The sequence below is a fragment of the Struthio camelus genome, chromosome 24 (genome assembly GCF_040807025.1).
Source record: "Struthio camelus isolate bStrCam1 chromosome 24, bStrCam1.hap1, whole genome shotgun sequence".
NCBI classification, from domain to species: domain Eukaryota; kingdom Metazoa; phylum Chordata; class Aves; order Struthioniformes; family Struthionidae; genus Struthio; species Struthio camelus.
Window position 1 is genome coordinate 2,616,857 of NC_090965.1, and position 24,250 is coordinate 2,641,106.

The following is a 24,250-nucleotide window of genomic DNA, read 5'->3' on the forward strand; positions in this document are numbered from 1 at the left end:
CCTGTCAGGCCCTGTCCTGGTCACAAAACCCTCCTGAAAGACACAGCAAAGAACAGCATTCCCTTTGCAAAATGACCCTGTTGCCCTGGGGCATGGGTCACTCCTGTGCTTCAGTGAGACCAAGCACTGGGGTAAAAAAAGGAAATGGAGACCCCTAGGCATCCTCTGCCTCCAGAGAAGCACAGCTCCAAGGTACCCATGCTCAAGGAAGCACTCTGGAAAACTCAGCATCAGCCACCCTTACACTTTGCTACTCATGTAACTTCACATGCCACTGGAGTGCTTCTGACACCCATACAGATACCTCTCCCGGCTGGGACCAAGAAGGACGCTGAGGACTTTGTCATCTTCCACCTTGATGCCCCTTACCCCAGCTCCTTAGGGGGATGTAGAGCCACTGGGCAAGTGGGAGAGACTCTTTGGGAACTGCACCTCAGCTGAGCATGGGACACCTGTGATCCCTGATCCACAGTCCCTTTGGCCACTCCATTGTCTGCCATCGAGTATCTCCACGGCCAGGTGGGAACAGCAAGACAGCAACACCAGCTTGACAGCCATGGGCATCTCTTGGGCTGCAGGTCTGTGAGGCCACCCTCTTCTTCAAGAGACTGTCACTGGACTTTTGTGACTTTTGGGGGAGCCAGAAAGTAACAATGAAGACCAGGGCATGACAGGGACAGTCCCAAACATGGGGTCTCATCCAGGACTGAGGCAATGCAGGGCAGAACGCAAGATGTGGTGCAGGAATGTGCCATGCCCCTAGCTCCTGGGGCAGAAAAAACTTCATCATCAAGACATCCTGACCCCTATTTGAAATATCTGAGTGCTCCTCCCATCCTTGACTACGGTGCATGAATGGACTATGGTGTCCTACCACCCTGCTGGCATGGCTTGGTAGGTATCCAGTTACTGTTCCTCCTCTCTGCTGATGCACCAGCAGGCTGAGACATGACAACAGGGGTTCCTTTAGGGGGATGCAGAGCACAGAAGGCCACAGCCCAGAGAAGAACCAGTGCCAGAAAGGAAAGGAGCCAGTGGAAAAGGAGATACGAACTGGTGGAGGACAAGACTGGACAGAGCTGAGGCTGGCCATGAAGGAGAATGAGACCAAATGGAGCAGGAACATACCACTTGAGCCAAGGCTTTTTTCATCTCTCCATGCCATTCCTGAAGCTATGGAGACCTTCCCCTTGGCATCTCATTGCACACTAACCCAAGTGACTTGCATGCCTGGGAATGGCATGTGCACCTCTGACTGCCCGCTTTCAGGAGCACGCATGCAGGATATGCACTTTGAACTACTCCACTTGCACAGCAGTGCAAAGGCAAAGGGCACGCAAATACCACCCAAGTCTCTGCAGGACTGTGCAGGCCCGCATGTGTACACATATATACTTTTGTGCGCACTTCTGGCCACCTTTGTTGCTCCAATTTGGAAGACAAGGCTGCCACCTGCCTAACCTCTTGAGAGACACGGGCCCAGTCTGCAGAGGGATGCAACGGTGAGCAAAAAGCCAACAGCCTCTCTGGTGGGCAATGGAAGGTGAGGGCCCTGCACCTCCATGTAGCTGTGCTCATCCCAGAATGTGCTACCGGGTCTGCACCAGACCCATGAGCCTGGTCCAGGGTGCTGAGTATGGGGCAGCCACTTGGTTCAACAGGAAGGGGCCCCTGGGGACTTGAAAGTACCACCAGGGAGCACTTGCAGGAGGACCTGGCTTCTAGGGAAGAGAACGTCCAAGCTGGAGAGACACAGGGACTGTTTGCTGCCAGGGCAGGACGAGGACTCCAGGACAGCCACTGCCATCACGAGCTGCCACAGAGAAAGAGGGATCAGGCAGTCAGTCTCTGGAGGGCTGAGCCCAGAAGAGAAAGGGGAAGGATCAGCTCTGAAGAAAATGGCTCTGGGGTGGGTCCTGTAGGTCACAGCTGTGCTTCTTTCCATCTTCCCTCCCTCTTCTGAGGAGGCAGGAGGGGTCAGGGTCCAAGGGGAGGAACCTCCCTCAGCCCCAGCCCCAGCAACCCTCTCTGCTCTGCCCTGGTGACAGTGGGGTGTCAGTGCCTGGATCCCTCAAGGGCAGCCTTCACCATCTCTTCTGTCAGGGCTCACATAGAGACAGGGACTGCTGCAAGGAGCATAACTATCCCACTGCCATATCGGACTCCCCGACTGACTGCACAAGCCCCAGCCTTGTCCTGTCCTCCTGGGTCCCTGTACCCCTGCATCCCATCATTACAGCATCCTCAGTGCCTGACAGAGCAAGTACAGTATTTAGACACCCCGCACTGTTCCTTCATGCTGTCTGGGACAGTCTAATGTGCTCCCTGCAGTCCTTGGCTTGGCCGCTGATGCAAATAGTGGCATGCACAAATAGTTATCATGTTCCTGTCATGCAGCAAAGGCAGAACAAGACAAGAAGGTGGAAGAGGATGGTGTTTGCATTTTAGGAAGTGATGATGAAGTCTAGAGTGGTGCTGTGACAGGAGAGCACTGGTGATGGAGGGCTAAACCTGAGGGGGAAGGTCACAGGATGTTATCATGCCAGCCACGCACCCTGGTCAACATGAGGTGCCCAGAGATGCACCAGTCATGGGACCCAGGGCATTCCCTGTCTATAGACCCCTGTATCCAAAGTGTGAGGGTCAAATGCTGGGATTTAGGGACTGGAGAGGTTTGCGGTAGAGCCCTGAGGGTCTTCAAGGGGTGTGTGGTTGTGGTTTTATTTTCAGCAGGCCTAGAAGTAAATGGGGACCCTACAGACCCAGTGCTCTGGGAAGGCAAATCTGGATTTATCCATGGCTAGTACTTGCCAGTTTTTCACTTGCATTTTGCAATTCCACTTCCATGGGGTCATTTTGCACCCCCAGCCTCCTCTAGCCACATGCTCATAGTCACTTCCCTTCATGGGAAGAGCAGCTGCCAGCTTCAAACTGGGAATTGTTCTCTCCAGAAACCTCCCAGCTAGTTCTCCCACCAATGCCCTCTGATGTCCTGAGCATGAGCCTCTTCTCCTGGCAACCCTTCCTCAGCTCCACTCACCCCAGCACCTCTCATCACCCTCTCCAAACAGCAATGTGGCCTCATAAGTCATCTGAACCCAGGTAGGCACCAAACTAGCATCCAAGACACAGACAGTGCCCCCACAGTCACATGCCCCAGGGATTGCCTACCTCAGCATGGTCTCATCTCACTGGACCTCCACCACCTTTGTGCCAAGCACTCCGACAGGGCTGGTCTTGCTGCCTCTGACACGACGAGAGCTCAGGATGTCCTGCAGCTTTTTGAAAATTAGACCATCTCTTTTGCTGCCCAGACATTACTCAGGAGCTTGAAAGTGGAAGGGCAGCCTTGAGATTCAGCAGCCTCTGTTATAACTGGCCGATCAGCTCCCAGCAGGTGTGAGAAGCACTGCTCAATTAGCCCGAGCATCCCACAGAGCCAGCCCCTGGGGATGCAGACAGCTCGATTCTGTCAGGGGAATCCATGGCATTTGCCCACCAGCCAGGCACTGGGCTGAGCTGGGGACAGCCAGGACCCAGGAACTGAGTGAAACATGTCTGCAGATTGCTTTTCCTGGAGAAAAAAGCCTCAATACTCAGGCGTCCTCTGCGTGAGCGCATTCCCAAGGACAGCCACTGGCTTTCAGTGTGCCGCGGTGTGCAAACATCCACCACAAGCAGCCCATTGCAGTGTGTCGGCAGGGCTGCAGGGAGCTCAGAGACCGCTAAGCAGTGCTGCACACTAGCCCAGACCCTTGAACATTCCACTGGGATGAAGCTGCTCCTGGGAAGGGAGGGCAGTAGAGAGTGGACATGTGACCTTCCTCCCTGTTGCCTGCCAGTCTGTGCAGAGTTTACTCCTGCTGCTGCCCAGCTCTGGATGGAAGCACTTTAGCAATTGCTGCTTCATTTTTTCAAGGCATCAGCCCCAGAACTTGTCAGCTCCTCTCCTCAAGGAGAAGCAAAAGGATAGTTTGTCACATGGATTTTTTGCTTAACTTGGTTTTTCCTTCTTTGAATGACTGCTGAGCAGAACCAACTTTATTTTCTGGAATTAGGGGTTCTCCCACATCTTTTGCAAACAAGCTGAGCTTTCTTCCAACTTTGCAACCATAAAGGCATAGGAAAAGCAGGTGTTGGTCAATCCCACCTTTGTGGTGCTAGCAAGGGCACAGAGTTGGTACTTCTGTGGGCTAAAGTGAGGTGTGTGGGCACAGGAACAATTATACTGATAAGCAGCCCCTCTTGGTAAAGGTGTTCTCCTAGCATGAATGTGCTTTATATCAGCATGGCTTATTCTTCTCCTTACATGGGAAGAAGCCCTCCCCCTTCATTTTAGCTTCATGCATACTGGATTGCTACCAAATCTAGTGGGGATGGTGGAAGGGATCTAGGCCAATTTATGGGGGCAGATCTCCAAGGTGCTGAGACTTTGGCTTGTTAGCCAACAAACACAAGAAGAGGAACCGCAGAAGCACATCAGGAGCTGCAGGGCTACTTGGTCACCCAGAACACAGTGCCTGCGTCCCGAGGGGCAGCCAGCCTGTAAAGGGCACAGCCCCAGCACCTGCAGTAGTATCTTACTTTTCCACATGCCACTTGGGCTTGCACCTGCCACACTGAGTTTGCCATGAAACTTTCCTGGTGCCTGAGAGAGTGCCATAATTTTGGAAAGGCTGCCTGGAAACGTTTGTGTGCCTCAGTTTCCCCTGGGAGTTGAGCTGTCTGCTTCACAAAGGAGACTTGGTTGAGTGGTGGTAATCAGTGGTTTGCCCATGGCCAGGAGATGCACATGTGTCTTCGCAGGAGGCTCTAGACCACAACAACTGTTTGCAAGGCACTATAAGGTGTGTAGGAACAAAGGGGGTTCCCAGAGGCAAAAACTCCCACCCCTTAAGACTTTTCATCCCCAGATCAGAGGGGTCAAAGCAGCTCCCTAGAAGAGGGCACAAAAAGACCTGAAATTCCTGAAGAGCTGTCATGTCATTCAGACCTTGGACGCATGGGTCCCTTGGCACTCAGCACACCTTAGCAGCAGGGACCTCAGCACCCAAAGGCGGTGAGGGAGCTTTGCTGCCTGCCGCCAGCGAAGCTCAGCTGAAGAATGTCTTTGCACAGCTCTGCTTTCTCCAGCCCTAAGGCTGTTTCCTTTTGCTGCTTGTGGGGGCATGGAGCATGGTGACCTCTCACTGAGTGCAAGGGCCGTTATCAATAACAGGAAACGAAATTGTCAGGAGGGGCAGGAGGGAGAGAGAGACCCAGAGAGAAAGGAAGCGGTTAGAAAGTAGTCACTTCCATTTCTGCTGCGAGACAGCCTGCACCCATATGCTGCTGGGCTGAGGGGAAGCAGCACTGACTTTCCACAATCTTATCTGGTCTGGGATCAGCAGTGAGTTTTTCATAAAGAGCACACAAATCCTCCCCTGGCCTGTGATAACAGCTAGAAAGGAGAAAATAAACTAGGGACAGTTAAAAATAGCTCTCTCCCTGCCAATACCCAGTGCAGAAATAGGTGCCCATAGCGCAGCGAGTCAAACAGATACTGAATTTGACACTCCACTGGGGCTAAGTTTCTCAAGCTTTCTAAAAACAGATCAAGCATGTGACACTGACTGTACCATGCCCCATTAAACCTGAACACAGAACAAACCTGTGAATGCAGATGCCTAGGGCTAAAGGGCCTTGTGCGCTACATATTGCAGGCCAGGGAGGATTTGCTAGCAGCTTCATGGGGATGGGGATGTGTTGAGGTTGTCTGAAACTTCAGCCCTATACAGTAAAGCCAATGCAAGCGCTTGGCTCTCCAAGGGCTCTCCTTTCTGTTGCCAGCTAGACTGCTTGCTGCTGGACAGGAGGCACCTTTTCTCCATGAAGATACTCGCATAACTCACCGCAGCGGCCTCTTCCTCTTTTCTGGACAAAAGTAGAGTTGAGGACTGACAGATCTTCTAATTAAAACCATGTTTTTCAAACCCTTCCATTCTGTTTTTATGGACTCTCTTAAAAAGCGCCAGGGTATGGGTAAGCAGGTGGGACAGCCTACAGAAAAGCTTTTACTACCAACTGCAAAGGCGAATCAATTGCCATATTCCTATTACGTAGTTCCCTTGCAGAGACTGTATGATTCATGTCCCTTGGGCATAGCAAGAGGTTCAGCCTCCTGGCTCCAAATCTCACTGAGATACTTCTGTGTGGAGCACAGTAAGGCATGGCCTGCAGACAGGACCTAGTACCCAGATGGCCAGGATCACGGGAGGTAAATGTCACGTGCAAATAAGACTAATTCCCTAAACTCAAGTCCTCCATCCTGTACTTCAGCACTGAGCTGCTGGCATCCACACTTAGCTGATGGTATGCTAGAACATGTTGATTTGCTCCTAAAGGAGCAAACTTCCTAAAGGAAGTCCATGCACTGTTGTGTAGCATGCGAGAGCCTGCACTGGCACGCAGAAGCAGACCTGATCTCTGTGTCCAGAGGAGGAACTCACTGTACATTAGGCGAGATGCGCTGATGCAGACAGAGGGCAGCAATGCAGAGAGATAAGCTGATCTGTACAAAGCAGCTTCCCCTGCGATGCTGTCTGCCACTGCACAGCAAGCCAGCTTCACCAAGGCAAGGCAGTGTGTGTATGAGTACGTGAGCCTGTCTGCTCTTGCAAGATATTTTGGATAGTGTTTTCTGGCCTCAGCAAATCCAAATATCTTTGCGTTGGGCCATGCATTCCTCCTGCTAAGTGGTGCCTTACTTCCCTTCTGAATCGCTGCACCCCCACAGCCTTGGTTTTTAGCAACAGGAATGCACAGCACACGGGATCTGTTTTACCCCTATAGGCTCCAGGCATCAGGGATCTTCCTGTCAGCTCCTTGTGGGGAAACTATCGTGCTGGAAGCCACAAATGTCCTAGATCTAGAGGAGATGGTAAGAAACTGCAAGCTTTTTAAGCTTTTTTCCTTCTGCTGCTAGGGCTAAAGTGAGTTCTCTGCTGCTGTCAGGTAGGGGACACCTTTTTTGCCAGCAGGCACAGATGACAGAGGATGGAGTCACGTGGCTTTGGGCACTGGAGGATAAATTAAGCCAACTGCTGGTGACACTGATGTCCCTGATGCAGCACAGGCATCAGACTTTTTGCCCAAGAAAGCTTTGCTTTGCCAGCTCTGTATGAGCTACAGTGGCTGACTGCAGGTCTCTCCTTCACCCATGGCCATGGTACACCTTCTCCTTGCACACTGCTTCTGCCTGGCATGGGGGATGAGCCATGGCATTGGGCCCAGCATGATGTGGGCAGCAACTCTGGATAAGGGGTTTGGTCCCACACAGGGGCCTTAGGATTGCCTTACACACTGAGAAAGCCAGATGCATGCAAAGGCAGGAGATGAGACCCACATGCCTATTCCCTATGCTTCACACTAGCCCCATGGGGTTTGCTAGCAGGTAGGGCATGTTCCCACCAGCCTGGGGCCAGTGGGCAGGACATCTGTCTCTGTACAGTTTAGCTTCAAGAGTCCCACCAAAGATCTCGGCAAGCTCATGGCTGTTTTCTGCAGTACTGCTGATGCCTCTGCCAGCGTATGGGAAGAGGTCCAGGTCGAGGCAGTGGTACCTAGCAGATAGATCACTGCACTAATATGCAGATCTGCCCCTGCTTCTGGACCATGGGCCAGTCCTTTCCCTCCCATACCTTGGCTGTTGTTTATAGGGAGCAATGGGCCATGTTAGCAAGGGGTGCTGAATCGCATGTGCATTTTGGGAAAGAGTCAGTCCCTCTACAGCCCGGAGCATGCATATTATGCTCAGGCCTGTGTCTATGATACCAGGATTGAGCCAGCAGGAGGGACAAATGCTGCTGCAAACTGTGGGAGGGGATGGAAAAGCTTGTGGGTCACTGACTGAGCGCAACTACATATCATCCAGGACTGTGGAGAAGGGTGTGAAGTTGGACTCAGCATATCTCCTCTCACTCCTCTCTTTGGCACTGATGGGAGATGGACCCATCCTCCCAGAAGGATGTGGGCCAAGGGAAGGCTCTGCTCTCAGCTGGGGGTAAATTATCTCCCAGGCCATGCTGACACCCAGCCTGGCACCATTACACCTGAGCAGACCATGTTGCTCAGTAGGCATCATACCTGGCAAAAGGCATCTCCACCTCCTCTCACAGTCCCCTGGGGCAGTTGTGGTCCTTCTTCTGTGAGTCTCCTGAACCTCTCCCCAGACACAAGAGCTGCCAGCAAATTCAGCAAGGTCAGCAAGGCTGCCTCAGATGGTCTTTTGGGCCCTTCCACTTTTGGGGCTTGGAGTCCAGCCAGGGGGACCCTGTAGAGCTCTCTGTATTTGTAGCCACACTGCTGCACTCAGGCAGGCAATGCAGCAAACGCCAGGTATGTGCTGGACCTGCTGCCTGATCCTGCCTGGAAGGAGAAACTGTGGATTGTGTCGCATCCTGCAGTGCCAGCTGCATCTAGACCCAAGGGTGCTGATAGAAGCCCTCAGTTGAGGGGTGACCAGATCTGTGTATTTCTCCATTCCTCCAAGGACCTGTTTTATGTTCTTGTCATGGTCAGGGATGGCTGAGCATGCACAGATCTAGGATGGACTCTGAGGAGGTCCAGACGGCTCCTGTCTCCCACAAGGAGCTAGGATTGATTTGAGCAGTGGCAGCCACCCTGTGTGTCAGCATCCCTTCTGCCCGTCTCTTCTCCGTAGGTCAGACAGTCCCCAGAGGCTGATACCTGTGGGCTGTCTTTCAGGGCAGACTCCCTGCCAACAGCCTTTTTTTCATATTGCTCAGCAACTGCAGGGAAAGATGGTGTTTGTCAACAGAGAAAATATCTGGAGGCCTGGTGGGATAGTCCCACTGCCCTTGCTCATTGTGGGGCAGCTCTGGGTAGCTTCCAGGGCAGAGGGGAGGTCAGTCACAGACAGAGGAAAATGTGGAGAAGATGGGCAGTGGGATCTGGGGCCAGAGGCAGAAGAACAGCAAAGGATATTGGGTGGGCAGCACTACTAGGCAGGATGGTTCACACGTTACCCTCGTCCACAACTGCAAACAGGCCTTGGGGGAGAAAGGATGGATCTCAAGGCTGGAACGACAGCAAAACTGTACTGCACTCTACTAACAACCCCAACATGATGCCTACCTACTCTGTTACCCTTTGCGGCTGTGAGAGCAGTCAGTCTCCAGAGCGTGGCTGGGAGGAGCAGTTGTGATGGAGATGAAGAGGCCTGCTCCAGTCTTCCAAGAAACAAGGCACAGTGGCTTGCTGTGGGCTGATCTGCCCCCACCTCCTGCCTTCAGCAACTTCTCGTCTGAACACTGCAACACTAAGTCTTTCCCGCAGGAAATTCTCCCAGCTCCAAGCAGAGCCCAGTAGGCAATGCTGAGCACAGGGCACTTTAGACACTCCCTGTGCAGGACAGCCTGAATTGTTCCCCTCTGTCTTGTCTTCTCAACATGTCTCCAGGGTCTCAAACAACTCTTACGCAGCCCTACTGTCCTTTTCCTCTGGCTGATGTTCCCCTGCCAGGGCCATGAGACTCTGGGACACAACCATCCCTCACCCACCTGGCAGTCCCAACTGCATCCCAGAGCTGCTCCAGGCCTGGTACGATTGGACTGCCCATAGTGTCTCCTTCAGAGTCCTGGGCCATGAGGCCATGAAATGGAGTGACAGAGAGACATGGAGGAGGTGGCAAGTGGGTGGGAGACCATAGGCACGCCATGCATGTTACAAGTTTCTTAGGCAGTGGAAAGCTGCCCGTATTAAACACCAGAGAAGCTGTGTAAACAATCAATGCCCAGTCTAGTTCAGTTTAGGCAAGACAACGCATTCATAATGTGCTTTCAGCCCAGAGGATAAGAGAATAACGCTGTCTCCTACAGCAGGTCTCCAATAAAGGTCTCAGCTGCTCCTAGAGCCAATATTTTATGGCCCTTTTCTCTGTCAGATGGCCAGGAAGCAGGGACTTGTCTCCCCAGTGAGCAGCAGGGCTGGCTCCACTGTGGGACCGGACTTTGCTCAGACAACATCTCTGTTCTAGTGGTGCTGGAAGAGCTGCTTACAAAACAGGAAACCATTTGACCAGCAAAAAAGCAGCAAAACCTTCCCTTCTTCAATGTTTGTTGTTTTAGGCTCTTGCAGTCAGACTGCTCAAGTCAAACTGCAGCCTGGCTGATACCCCTCAACCCTGGGAGAAGTCACTCCCAGGCCCTGGAGCCAGCCGAGCCAGATACCCTGGCCATTTGGGAGACAGTACCAATCCCTGGAGCCAGCACAGCTGATTCTCCCAGCCCATCTGTGAAACACCATCTGGACCCTGCAGCCACCTGCACCACTCATGGGAGAAACAGGACAGCATGGCTTCACAGCTCAGCTGCCAAACTCTCTGCTAATGACAGCCCAGGAGGGGAATTAAGAGGCTCAGTGATGGTTTCTGGAGTCCCTGTTACTGGATTGTCTCACAGCTTCCCCATCTGCTCTCCCTCCCTCACCTCAAGCTGCAGAGCAGCTCTCCTTCCCCATGCATGAACAGTAAACTGAGGCAGGGCTTGTGTGGCAGGTCCCGGCTGGCCCACAACAATGCAGACATGAAAATAGCTTCTGCCAGTCCTTTAGTAGTGACCAACTCTCCAAGCTTGGAATCTGTGAAGATCTTCAGGCCCCATGGCCCCACCCAGTTTCCCATGCCAGGATTTCCATTTCCATTAGCCCATTGTCAGGGACTGCTAGACAACCAGGACTGAGGGCTGGGTCACTCTGCAAGACCTTGTGAGTGGTCTCATTGCCCCAAGTCAAGCAGCAGAGGCTCAGGCTGAAGGGACTTTTCTGGGCTCTGGAACAAAACTCCTGTCAGGCAGTGGTGGAGAGTATGGTCTGCATCCCCCTGTGACTGCTTCACCCCTGCTCTAGAATTGCACCACCAGCTGGGTGATGCAAACCTTGTGTGATGAAGCCTTTTAGCGATCACCAGCTGAGAACAGCACTCATGGACAAGATCAGACCTAAGAAGGAGCTTTTGGGAGGGAGAAACCCAGATTAGCAGTTCTGCTTCCTGGTGCTGACCTGAGCTGCCTCTGCACACTGTGATGTGTGAACGTAACCTACAGCAGTCTCCCAAGGGCTAAAAGCGGTGGAGGGAGCGGTGCCAGCCCCAAACGAGCATCTGCCTGGGAAAGGTAGCCCCAGGGTTGAGCTGGAGAGAGGAGAGCCAGGGTAGGGGGCTGTTCCTGCTCCTGGGAAGGAACACTGGCTGTTCCTGCTCCTGGGAAGGATCAGAGTTGCCTTCTTTTGGGGGCTGGCCTTGGAAAGTAGCACGCACAATTGGCAGCCGAGGAGAGAGACTCTTGTTGTGTTTGACTCTGGGTGCTGCAGAAGATGCCTGGGAGAATGCCGGGAGCTGCAGCTCTGAAGGGAAGCAGGTACTGCCATGCCGGGTGGCAAACACCCCTAGATGCCATGCTGCAGGGCACTGGGGCCATAGCAGTGCACAGAGCTCTCTGTGGGCAGACATTGCCCAGAGAGGTGGTGGAGTCTCCTTCGCTGGAGATATTCAAAAGCCGTCTGGATGTGATCCTGGGCAATATGCTCTAGGTGACCCTGCTTGAACAGGGAGGTTGGACTAGATGATCTCCAGAGGTCCCTTCCAACCTAAATGATTCTGTGATTCTGTGATTCTGTGATTCTGTGATTGCTCCCACTGCTTAAGGAACAGCTCTGCCTTTGCACAGCACCATCCTGCAACCGTTCCCTGCCTCCAGGGGCCCTCCAGGTGACACAGTGCTAAGGGGAGGTGTGCAAAGAGCCTCGGCAGCTGCAGCCTGCCAGGATTTGGCACCTGCAGGGCAGGCAGCCCAGTCTCCAGGGCTCAGCATGTCAGTGGTGCTGGTGTTGCTGAAGGCAGCAATCTGTTTGCAAAGGCCTTGCTGACAGAAAGGATGTGTGAGAGGGAATGCAGCCAGGCAACAAGATAGGACCTTGCCTTGCCTTCACCCTGAGCTGCCAGGCAGGCAGCTAGCCTGGGGACACAAGATGGGGAGGCCCCATGTTTACTCCTCTGAAAAAGAGACCTTTCTCCCAAAACCAAAACCCTTTGTGAGCAAATGCAGCCATCTGGCAGGTTTGTTTTTACACAGGAAATTTTGAACCAAAGGGGCTGGGCTAGTTTCATTATCAGGAGAGTTTTTCAGTTCATGGTGGGATTTGGAAACAGAGCCACTTTCCAGATTTGGAGGCTGTGTTTTTGCATAGCTGCTGAGCACAACAGCCATGTCCAGGGCTTTCTCCTGTCCCTGCAGCATAGTCAGTCTGGTCTGGACTGAGCCACTGTGTTGCTTTCTTTTTCCTTTTTCTCTGCAAAGAGAACTTTGCCAAGCTGGGGAGGCATGGGAGGAGCCACCAGTGACTGTGATGGGAGGGCTTAAACCCTTAAACCTGCAGTAGAAACAAAGTCCTTCTGGGATTGAAAAGGGACAAATGCAGAAGAGGCAGAAGTTCCTTTCATGCACCACATCATAGCAGATAATGGACCCCATGGCTCCCATGTGGGCCTAAGCCATGCTTACACTTGAGACAAAAAATATGAGCTCCAGGCCTTATTTTTCACTGGGAGTACAGCAGATGAGTCCCCACACACACTATGGTGGTTCTTGCACGTCCTCCTACCACATCTGTCAAGATGGGTGAGGGGGCACCTTGAGACCTCTTCCCGTTGTCTCAACTTGCCTCTGAACCCATCAGCAAGACCTCCCGCCTTGAACCGCAAGGACCATCTAGCTTCAGTGCAGGCCACCAACTTATCTGGCTGAGGATAAGTGATTACCATCCTGGACAGCCTCTTGGGGGGCCTTGCACCTCCTGAGCCAATGCACTGTCTCTTCTCCATCCATCTCCTCCTCGGAGTGGGGCTAAGAGGAACCAGGATGCTCTCACTCCAGGGTGAGGGGTGGATAATGGGACCCAGGGCAGCAAAATGGGTCTAATCACAGCCTATAGGCACCTCCAAGCCATTCACAGGATGGTTGTCTGTGTTAGCTCTGTCATGGCCTCAGGACCTCTTTGCCTCTTCCTGTGAAAGTGACATGAAGGAGTGTGTGCTGCCTACAAGGGTCCCTCCACAAGGATGCTCCCCCAGGGCCCAAGCTGGACATGCGGCGCTTGATGCAAAGGAGGGCTGTGTGCAGGGAGATGCGAGGGAAACCGTGAGCAACATCAAGCCCACAGCTGTGGTGCCTCCCTTGTGCCTGCAGGCATGGCACAGTACTCCTTCTACTTTCTCCAGAGTGCAGACCTCTGCAATTATGGGACAGCAGTAGACATCTCCATCCAGCTGATCCCTCCTCCATGATGTCCTGCAGTTGCTGGGAGAGAGGCTGGGCAAGCCCAGGCGGGCCTTCCTTCAGGACCAGCCCAGTCTTGAGCGTCAGGGCCATGCACAAGCAGCAGTAAACAGCGAGCAAGTGTGAGCGTGCAGAACTGGCACCGTGCACGCCAAGCTCACAGGGACAAGCTGTGGACCTCCGCTGGGGATGCCCACCAAGAAAGGTATGGGCCTGCTCCTTGCCCCCTCCCTTCTCAGATGTGCATTTGAAGTTGGGATGTGTGCAGTGGGGAAGGGACTGTGGATCTCCTTGGGGATTGTCAGGGCCAGCCCTGCATTCCAGTATAGCGCAGGCAAAACCTGGCACATAGCCTGCTGAGGCAGGCTGCAGAAGACAGGGCAGCCTCAGCGCATGTGTGATAGGCATACACTGGCATTATGCTGCTGTGGCTGTGCAATAGGGGGATTCATACCCTGGCTTTCCAGCATGATGAGGCATGCGGGAGCACTGGGTTCCTGCTCCTGTTTTGCTGCCAGCAACACACCCTTCTTGGCTATGTGAGAGCAGATTTTCTGGCAGTACCAGGCACCTTCACTGTTAGCCTATGCTGGCTCTGTGTTGGTGCTGCCTTGGTGCTGGGACTCTGGAGCAGGGTCCCAGGGTGGGAGCTCATGCCCACCATGGCTTCTCAGGATGTTGACGATGGGATGTGGGTCTTTTAGGCAATTCAGGTGTTGCTGTAGCACTGCTTAAAGAAGGTGTGAGGCAGGCACTTTCCAGACTGCCACAAGCCCTTCCCACCTGGTGTCTCTTGCCCTGGCCAGGTTAAGGTGACTCCTGAGTCTGCTCAGCCCCAGGGGAGTTACCTACACCCCAGGAGGGCAGAGCAGGTCTACCCGGCTCTGCCGGCTTGCTGAGTGTGCTGAGTCACTCGCAGCCTTGCTCTTCCCAGGTCTCCAGGCGCCTGGTTCACACCCGCAGGCATCACAGGTCCTGCTGACAGGTCTCGTCTGTCACTGGCTGCAAGGAGGGGTAAGCACAGAACATTGCCCGAGCACAAGAGTTGCTCCTGTGCCTCTTTGCTTACCCAGCAGCCTGGCCAGCATTGGTGTGCCTGGTTCTGAGTACAGCCCTGCCCTGCAGAAAGGGTGCCTATCCCCCTCAGCCTAACTGCTGGCAGATGTCCTGAGACCCTGCCCCTCTCTGGGATAGGAAGAGCTCTAAGATCTGAAAGCATGGGGTAGAAGGCAGACAGCAGTGCTGGTAAGGCTCAATGTGGTTAAAGACCCACAAGGGGTTGAAGGAAGAGCATCCCAGTATCCTGGAATTCGGAGTTTGTGCCATGCAGCTGGCCTGAGTCTTGCAAATGGAGAGGTCCTAGCAGCACCCACACCCTCCATGGGCTCTGCCCCTAGGAACAGCCCCCTGCCTTGTTCCTCCCTCACAACCCCAGACAGCACCCAGCACCTTGGGGGTGGCAGCAAACCAAAGTCATGGCCTGGGGCAGTGCGCAATGCTGGTGGGCACAAGGAGAGGACGGGGATCAGAGGGAATTTGCTTCTGGGCTGAGGCAGGACAGGAGCCTGGGCAGTGGCTTCCAGCCTAGTTTCCAGAGCAGGAGGCCCAGTGGCACCAGGACCATATTGCTGGGCTGCTGGGCAACAAAATCTCCCTGACTGGGCATCATGCGGCCTGCAGGAGGTCCTGCCCAGGGAGCTAAGGCAGTGCTTATGCAGGGGAACAGGAGGGGTGTGCTTCTGCATTCAGGCACAGGATCCTCTACATTGTGATGGTGTCACTCGTGCTGTAGCATCAGGCCAAGGCTGTGTCACACTACACTGAGACATCTCTGGGTGACAGGCATTCCTGTTGAGGTTGAGTCCCTTTGGATTGAGTGGCAGTGCCTGTGCCCATAAAGTTTTCCCTTGGCAGCAGTTTGCAGAGGCCCTCCCAAGACTCTCTACTATGCCCAGCTTCAGGAGCATTGCCTGCTGGCTGACACCATGCTGAGCCCATGCACAGACCCTATGACACTCTGGGATATCCCCCACTCTCCACTGTCTTAGATACCTACTGTGCTGCCCAGCCTATGCTCATCCCCTCTCCTCACCCAAGCTGGTGCTTCCCACGTAGGTCCCTTATATCTTCCAAGCATGGAGAGTAATGCTCAAGCCTGGGAGATGCTCCAAGGGACATCTCCATGGACATCTCCATGGACATGTCCAATGGACATCTCCCATGGACAAGCCCTGGGCCACTAGCTCCATGCCCAGGGCACTTCATGCAAAGGCCAGTATATGGAGTGCCAAGGCAAACCTGAGGATGACTCTGCTCTGAGGTTGACACTTCCCAGTGAGGCAACCTGGAGTGGTTTCAGACAGGGCTTTTACTGCTGCACAGTGCCTACTGTCCCATGATGTAAGCAAGACCTGACACCACAGTGACGGGCATCCTGTCAGAGGGCTCCCTTTCTCACCTCTGCTCTAGACTGGATGAAGCCTGATCTCAGGTATAAGGATAATCTCCCAGCCTGGGGCTCTCCCCCTTGCAGGAGGCCATGACTTGGCTATCCAGATCCTGCTGTACCACTCCAGCTCAGGCCAGCACAGCTTTTCAAATGTTCACAGTCTGCCAGGCGCTCCCCCATCCCCCTGCTCCTTGTGGTAGCCTTTGCTGCTTCACGGAAAATGTGATGACTCGGCAGCCCCTGAGTTTCCAGGCCTGGTTCCAGCTGCTGGGTGGAGAAAACTTCTGAAGTTGTTTTTGGGTCTGGCACAACTGAAGGCTTTACTGTCGGGGGGGGGGGGCCAGAGGGGTGCCTCTGGCATCCCCAGCTGTAGGCAGGCTCTCTCTGTGTCCTTGCCTGTGGTGGGCATGGTGTCACTGGGGTGGCCAGGCAGAAAGCAGCACTGATATATAATGAGCGGCTTCTTCTGTCCAGTATGGGAGGCTGCTCAGCCCCATGGCGCCAGGGACAAGGCCTGGGTTTGGCTCCAAGTAGCAATTCAGGCTGGTTTCCACCACAGGCGCAGCCTGAAGTCTCTGAACTCAGGTCCAGTTCAGAGCAGAACTGCTGGGTTCGTGGACAGGAATTAGAGTGGGCTTAAATCTGTGGGTCCGGCGTGGACACGTCCCCAAAGTCAGCTCTGTCTGCCACGTGCTGCACCTGCACCATCAGCAGCAGACGGAGGCTAGTAAAGCAGCTGGGCTTCTGCTCGGACTGTGGCATTTAATGGTCAGTTCCAGCCCAGCAGGCAGCAAGGCATGGTGCCAAGGCATCCAACCAATGGACCAATGCTCATGCCAGCCCCAGGGTAACTTCTCCTCCTGCCTGAAGAAGCATGGGGCAACAGCACAGCATGGCAGTAGGCTCCAGTAGGGATGGAGAAGACATGCTCCAGATATTCCATCTCTGCTCACCAGCCTGGAGACTGGGGAGGGTAGGAGGGGTCTCTTGGTGCTTGGACAGTGCTCAGAAAAACTACTCTGGTAGTGAAGTTGTATCCCCAACACAGGGAGCTGGCAGCTGAAGTTTGCCCACAAGCTCCTGAGATGGCACCACCCACCCACTTCCCTGGCAGCTCCATCCCACCAGGCCAGGATGGCCATGAATTCCCATTTGCTCTCTCCACTGTTGGACTCGCTTGCCCACCTGCCAGACAGAGCAATTCCAAGGAGCTGAAATATGGGGCTCTATCTCTGTGGCCACCAGACCACAGGAAAACCTGTGGTCCAAAAGCCAGGGATTTCCTCAGCCTGCAGCTCTGCAAGCTTTGCCAGCGAAATGTGGGCATGCACTCCACAACCCTGCCAGCTCCTGCCTGTCCTGAGCCACAAGCCATGCTGCTGTGCACAGCTGGATGCTGAGGGTACACCAGAGCATGGGATACAGCTGGTGTGACAGGCAGAGAAGGGGTTTCGGCCCAAGGTTGCATAGATGACTGGCCCTCAAGTCTGTGCTGAACTATAAACAGTGGCATGCTCAGTCTGAGCTCCCAATCCCTACCAGCATCCAGCCCTTACGCCTCCTGTCTTAGGATGCAGGACACCTAAGGGCTGGGATACCAAACCCTTGGAGACTTAGGGGAATGCTCCTAGTCCAGCAGGGAGACAGTTAGTCTTGGCATGCCAAAGGCAATTGGACCTGCTGTATCCTACAGTGGCTGAGAGCTATTTCCAGGTTGGGGGCGGGGTGGGGGGGGAGGGGGGCAGCAAGAGATCAGGCTAGAGGGTTCGTTCCCAGGCTGTCATGGTCTCACTGTGCAGCACAGCTGCCTGCAGGGTAGAAGTTTTGCAGAAAGGCTGGTGGCAGGAGCATTTAGGCTGCAAAGAGGGAGTGGAGGGATTGGGCCAGTGCGGGCAGATGTAGCAAGCATGTGCAGGCTCAACTTACTCCCTGGCTGAGCAGGGCAGACTCAGCCCAGCTGGCGTTTCCTAGGACTGCAGTGAATGGGGTTGTCCTCTTGCTGACCTGGAGCTCTTCAGTGTGCTTTGAAGCTAGATGAGCCCTACCTTGACTCTGTAGCCTGGGGAAATCTCCTGTTTGTGCCACTGTGGGGGACACTGCCTCCTGTCACCTGCCTCAGAGAGCAGGGAAAGCTAACCTCTTCCCTGGGTTACCATCATAATCCAGAGCCTGCCCTGTCCCATCACCCCTGAATCACAGCTCCCAGCCCTCTGAGCCCTATCCTAATCCCCAGCCTTTTGCTTCATCAGTCATGGAATCATCCATTTCAGTGCTGCCCTCACCTGCAACTCTGGCCACTATGCACTTCCCCCCCACCCCGGGACACAACACTGCTCCATCCAACCTCACTAGCCCTGCCCCAGCTTCCTCAGCTGGCTCTGCCTCTGCTCTCAGGCTAGCCTGGCTCTCCAGGCTGTTCGCTGCAGCAAACACCACCCTGTGCTCCCTGACTGTGATGTGAGGTCACCCATCCTACTCTGTGGCAGGGCACCTTAGCTAACAGCCTGCACCTCCACCTGAATCCTGCCTGGTGAGATGAAGGTCGAAAATTTCTTTGCATACACATTTGAGGACGTGCCAGCTATAACCTCCAGGATCCCTCCCTGGGGCCTCAGGGTAAACCTGGCAAGACCTCACTGCAGTGGGGAACTCAAACCTCCTCCCAGCTGGCTGCAACCACCCTGTTCTGGAAAGGAGCCTTTTAAAACAGCCTCCAGCCCACTCTAGACTTCAGCAGCCAGCCCCGAGCCTTCCTCTGCTCTGGCTCACAGAAGGGGCCTCCTTCCCTATCCTTGGGGAGTGGCTAGAGACTGTTGCCTCCAGCATCCGTGAGCATTCACCATGCACCCAGCTACTTTCTCATGAGACAGAGACTAGCCTCCTGGTCACTTCTACATTCAGCAGCAATGATGGGTGCTTCCAGCTGTCAGTGGTGCTGGTTGATGGTTCATCTCCATTTCCCCAGGGTGCTGATGTATCTCAGTGCAGTCTCCCAAAGGCGTATCAGGAGTGTCCTAAGAGTCAGGGCTTTTACCCTGGGCCTCCATCACTTAAGCAGATGCCTCTCTTGTATATTTACATTCAGCCCCTCTGGAGCTGCCTGTATTAAGAATGAAAAATGCTTGCCTACACTAAAGCCGAGGCATTGCCTTGTGCTCCCACTGATCTCTTTAGCTGTTCAGGTCCCAGTGACAGTATAGAGCTCCTGGGATACAGGGTGTACTCCAAATGGCCCCATGTTATAAAGCCATGCATCTGTGTTAGGTGAGAACATTTGAGTTATTAATAGAGGAGATGCCAGGCAATGAATCCACCCTCAGTGTTGGGACAAGTAGCAAGGCCAAGGCTCCTTTAACCGGCCCTGCTAGGAAGTTTCTGGATGGTCCCTGGGTATTTCTGCTGCTGCTGGGGGACAGGCTCAAGAAGAGTAGCAAGCCCTACAGCCCAAGAGCAGACGTGGCACAGGTCAGAACCAACCAATGCCTCAAATAAACAGAGCACAGCCCAGACATCTTTGCGCCCATGGGACAAAGTACACACAAAATTCTCACAAAGTGTACACTCCCCACAGCTCCAATCTGCCCGCACAGCAGCAATGCACCATGGGCATCATACAGAGACACACATCTCCCACCTTACCAGGCATGACCAAAGTTCCCATTCCCCATCAGCACCATGCACAGACACATATGTGTACAGAGCTAAAGGGTACATGAACATGCTGAGGACAGGGATGCCTGGCATGGTGCACAGCACCCTAGATCTACACTCAAGCCAATGCCCCTTCCATACGTACAAGCCCAGCTGCCAGAGGCTCAGAGGCTGTGATCCGCCCTCTCCTTGCTGGGGGCTGGTTTAGGCACTCCCTTCCAGCTCACAGCCGCCATCTGGCCTGTCCTGTCTCCTCCCCTCTCCTCCCCTCTCTGCACCAACTCCCACAACTCTGCAGAGCTCCTGACAGCCAGACAGGGCTCCAGCATTGCAGAGACTTAGCCACAGCAACCCCCCCAACACCCTCCAAGCCCCCCCCCCCCCCCGGCAGGCAGCTCTCTGGCCGCAACACACACACGCTCACGCAAGAACAACTGCAGAGTCACCGCAGAGAGACACAGATCCGCAGGAACAATAGCAAATGCTCACAAGGAGACGCACACACACACACACTGGACTTCTCCCAGCCCGGAGGCACACTCTGCTCCTGCCCAAGGACAGCTGGCAGGGTTGATGTGCAACACGCTGGCATGCAGTGCCTGCTCCTACTGATGTCATCCTGTCACTCGAGCTTGGAAAGCATGTGGGGACACAGCTCCTCACTGCCATGGGATAAGGGGCTAGCTGGGGACAGACAGCACTAAGAAGCTCCCCCAACTTGCTCTTCCTTTATTCTGCAGCTGCTCTGGTCCCAATGCAACTACTGCTGCTGCCGCTGCTCATCCTATGGGAACCGTGGCTCCTGGGAACCCTGGTAGAGGTAAGCCCTTTTCTCTTGAACCCTCCATTTGTCTGTGCAGGATCCTGGTTCCACATTCACTGGCAGTAAGGGGCTTGCATAGTGCTACCCCGCTGAGGAATGACGGCATATTTCTGGGCTGCCTCTCCAGCCGCGCAGCTGCACCAAATTAACGACGTTTGCAATTATGAGCTGGCTCTTTCCTCCACTTCCCCCCACCCACTATGCCCTCTCGCCCCAGCGCCTGAGATCAGAGCTTGTTACTGCTACCATGGCTGCATGGCTCTTCGCCCCAGGAATTGGCTGGCTGCTATTCCCAGGGGCTCTGGATCCCCCTCTCTCCCTTCCACACACACACTCCTAAAGGCAGTTGGTAGAGGAGCCAGAAATGAGTCAGACAGCAGAGCTGAGGGGGAAATAACTACAGAAAGATGAGTGCTTCTCTGTGGCTTGTTGCTGGACAGGGAGCAGATAGAGATATTTCCTTTAACGTGGAGGGAACTAGTCTCAACCTAACGCAGAGCACATCCTGCTTGCTAGCAGGCTGTAGAGAGATGGGTGTCCCAAAAGTTTACTGAGCACCCATTGTAGGGTGGAGGGTGCTAGATGCTCTGGAGCTGTCAGGCCAAGCCCTTGCTTGGCGGCCTGCAGTGGATGGCAGCTGGACTGAGTTCTAGGGTCCCTCCATCCCCCACCGTTGTCATGGGAAGGGGGGGGGGGTGCCTGTAAAAGGGAGTGAGATTGCTAAGGCCTGTCCTGAATTCACTCCCGACCCAAATCTGCCCTTCATGCTCTGATAGTATTGGTGGGATGTCTCCACACCAAGGGCAGTGCCACATGCATGTCTGCAGTCCCAGGACCCATGCAAAAGGCCAAGGCATCCTAAAAGCTATGTCTGTCTCCCTGCCTTGGCCAGGGAAGGGCTGTCATTAGAGATGACCTGCGCTCTCTTGGGAAGACAGGGTCATGGTCCCCAGATGTTATGGCTGGGTGGAACCTATGCCCAGCCATTCTGACCCCTGGCTGACACAGGTCACCTCTCCTAGCTTTTAGTCTCAGCTTGGACCACCTCACCTCACCCCTATCTCACTTGATAACCTCAATCCCCCAGGGCAAGAGATGCAATCAGACAGCATGGGCAGGATTGGAAGGACAGGATGCACCAAGTGATAGAGGTAAGTCAAAGACGAGGGAAGCAAGGAGCTCCCCAGGATGTGGAGGGTGGTCTTGGTGCCCAGGAGCTGGCAAATGAACAGTTGTGCTGCGCTACAAGTCTTGGACATAAGAGGAGCTTTGTAAATATTTCGCTTTAGACTCACTGCCTGCTGAAGCTGATCATGACCAGGGAAGGGGAGGAATTCAGCTCCATCCTCTTCTGGCACCCAGTCTCATGAGGGCCATGGGAACAGCCCTATTTCTCCCAGCAGAGATAAGCTCCATGGAGGGTGGCATATAGGAAATGGAAAAGGCTCCAAGGCTCCCTTCTTCCCACAGAGCATCAAGTGGGCATAGCAGTGACACAGCCGCAGGTCCCCTACATGGAACCATGGAATCAGACAGCTGGGATTGTGCTTCATGGGGCACCTCCATGGCTATGGTGAGCTGGCTGAGGAGCAGCACAGCCACGCTCATTCTGCATCTAGTGATCCTTGCTGTGTGCTTGCATGTGGGAAATTCACCAGCACGGCTCTTGACCCGTCCAGTGAACACTCTCCCAGATGATCCACAGGCACCGTTCAGAGCATTGAATGTGTTTGGATGTGGCTGTCTGAGATGTGGTTAGCAGAACTTAGCTGTAGGTACATGAGCAGTATTATGGCCATGGGTCTCAGGGCTGGATGATATGTCTGACCTATTTTGAGCGTTAATTTAGCTTTACTGGAAGGTGAAGATGACTGGGATATGGCAAATGAAGGAAAGGTGTTCAGTTTGCTGGAAACCCAGGACCAGCAGACAAATGTGAGTGGAGAACTCTTATCTTTAGGACACAAGAAAGATCCCATAGTGAAAAATCATCCTAGTTTGTCTAAAGCTGCTTGAACTCTTTGCTGGGCACAGTTCATCTGGATATCTTTGGGAAGAGATTAGGCATGCCCTTGGCTCCATGTGCTACCATGACTGGGTCTCTGCTGACCGCAAGGGGAGCCCAGAGCAACTAGCCCAGGTGTAGAAACCTAACTCACAGACACCCAGATGCATTCAGATAACTCTTCCCAAGCAGACTATTCCCATACCTGTGTTTGAACTACTTGGGGATGGCTCTCAGAAGGCGTTTTCGGGGACCTGGTTCCCTTTGCTGCCTTTTTGGCAGACTAGTTTTCCCTGTTCTCCTTGCACCCTATCTGTGGAGTAGAGTTCTCCTTAGCTTAGTGGCAGGCTCTAAATGACAGCATTACGTGAAACAGAAATAACATATAGTTATAGCCTTTCCAGCTTTGTAGGAGACCCACACAAAACACCTGAACAGTCCTGAAGGTGTACCTGGCCCAAGGATTCCCCCACACTATTGCCCCTCTGCTGCATAAAGGCAGCCCCTGGCAAGCCTCTGGAGCAATAGTTGTGCTTATTTAAAGCTTTCTTGTCCTGCCAGAGCACATGTAAGCCTGTTACAAAACACTGTACATCATAAATGTTAAGTGCTAATTATTGCACAAATGTCTCATTAGCACCAGACCTACAGATCATCTGTGGTGTTTCCCAAAAGCTGAAAGCAAGAGAAAGCCTGTAGTTAACAATGATATTGAGGAGCTAGTGGAGTGGTCCCCAGCAGGGGCTTGTAGGGGGCTGACCTCATAGCGAGGGCCCCTCAAGGCATAGAAGGGTAGACATGGTGTGTGGAGGGGTCACGTTGCTAGCTTGATCCCAACAGACAGGCTCTGTTTGGCTCCTTTTCATGTAGACAGTTCCTGAGCAACTCTAAGGGCACGGATTCAATGGCATTTTTGGCCATTGAACCACAAATTAGACAAATCCCCATTTGCTACTTCCCAGTTCCCAGATGCTCTCTATCTGGATGCCGTAGCACTGGTCCTGCAGCCACAGCATGCTGACGATGCCACCACAGCAAGTCCAGGACAGGGACACACCTTAGCAGTGAGTTATGCAAATCTGGTGTCACAATTCCACCACATCTGCAGCCTCCTGCTATTCCTGTGTCTTCTCTGCATTGAGCAGGACAAAGCACAGCACCGGACCCAGGTACCTGGGTGACACAGCAGGCCCGTGAATGCCTTGCACCGGTTGACCCTCTCTGGGCTATGGCACAGCCAAGTGCGGGACAAGCCCCACGCCTGTTGCTCCCTAGCAGTGGGTCTGCTTTATCCAGGTGCTGCAGGGACCACGGTTGATATCTTGGCTCTCCTAACCCAGCTATGAGTTCAGCAAGAACCTCCCTTGTCCCCAGACCCAACAACCCTCTCTGCTCTGCTCTGATAACAGTGGGGTGTCAGTGCCTGGATCCCTCAGGGGCAGCCTTCATCATCCCCTCTGTCAGGGCTCACACAGAGACAGGTACTACTGCAAGAAGCATAACTGCCCCACTGCCATATCCACCCCATTCTAAGGCTGGCCCTTGTTTTGCCCCTGCAGCTGGATCCAGAGCCCTTTGACATCTTTTAGGGGGCTCAAACTAACCAAGAAAGTACCATAAGATGACAGGCAATGGATTATAACCAGAGAAGGCAGCATTTCTGCCAGAAACCTAGTGCTGTCTGAGAACAGCATGGGATGACCTGAAGCTAGAGGCCTGTTTTCTGTCCACCAAAAGAAATGCTCCATGCTTAGGAGCACTGCTTTCACACAGTATCTAGTGTCTTTGACCCTCACTCCAAAGGATTTTCAAACATTCTTGTGCTTTCCAAATGCTGCTGAGAGCCCTTGGATTCAGAGATGTCTGATTGCAGTGGGCGAGTGGACCTACGCCAAGAGGTGCAGAGAAGGTTGGTGGGCTGGGAAGCCTGGCCCCATACACTGGCTGCTCACTGTTCCTATGTTGAATCCAGCAGCACCATGGCTCCCTGT

The 24,250-nt window shown here is 53.8% G+C and overlaps 1 protein-coding gene across 5 annotated transcripts in view; it reads left to right on the forward strand.

The window, feature by feature from the left end:
• The first annotated feature begins 19,747 nt into the window (after positions 1–19,747).
• Positions 19,748–24,250, forward strand: part of LOC104139267 (receptor-type tyrosine-protein phosphatase V-like) — a 39,405-nt gene continuing 34,902 nt past the window's right edge. The window contains exons 1-3 of one of the 5 annotated variants that reach the window (XM_068918179.1): positions 19,748–20,074; positions 20,172–20,251; positions 21,342–21,405. In XM_068918179.1, coding sequence (XP_068774280.1) covers positions 20,186–20,251; positions 21,342–21,405 — 130 coding nt within the window. In that variant the 5' untranslated portion in view covers positions 19,748–20,074; positions 20,172–20,185. Of the gene's footprint in view, positions 20,252–21,341; positions 21,406–23,404; positions 24,169–24,250 lie in introns of those variants that run through there. The other 4 variants (XM_068918181.1, XM_068918180.1, XM_068918178.1 and 1 more) reach the window with 4 other exon arrangements.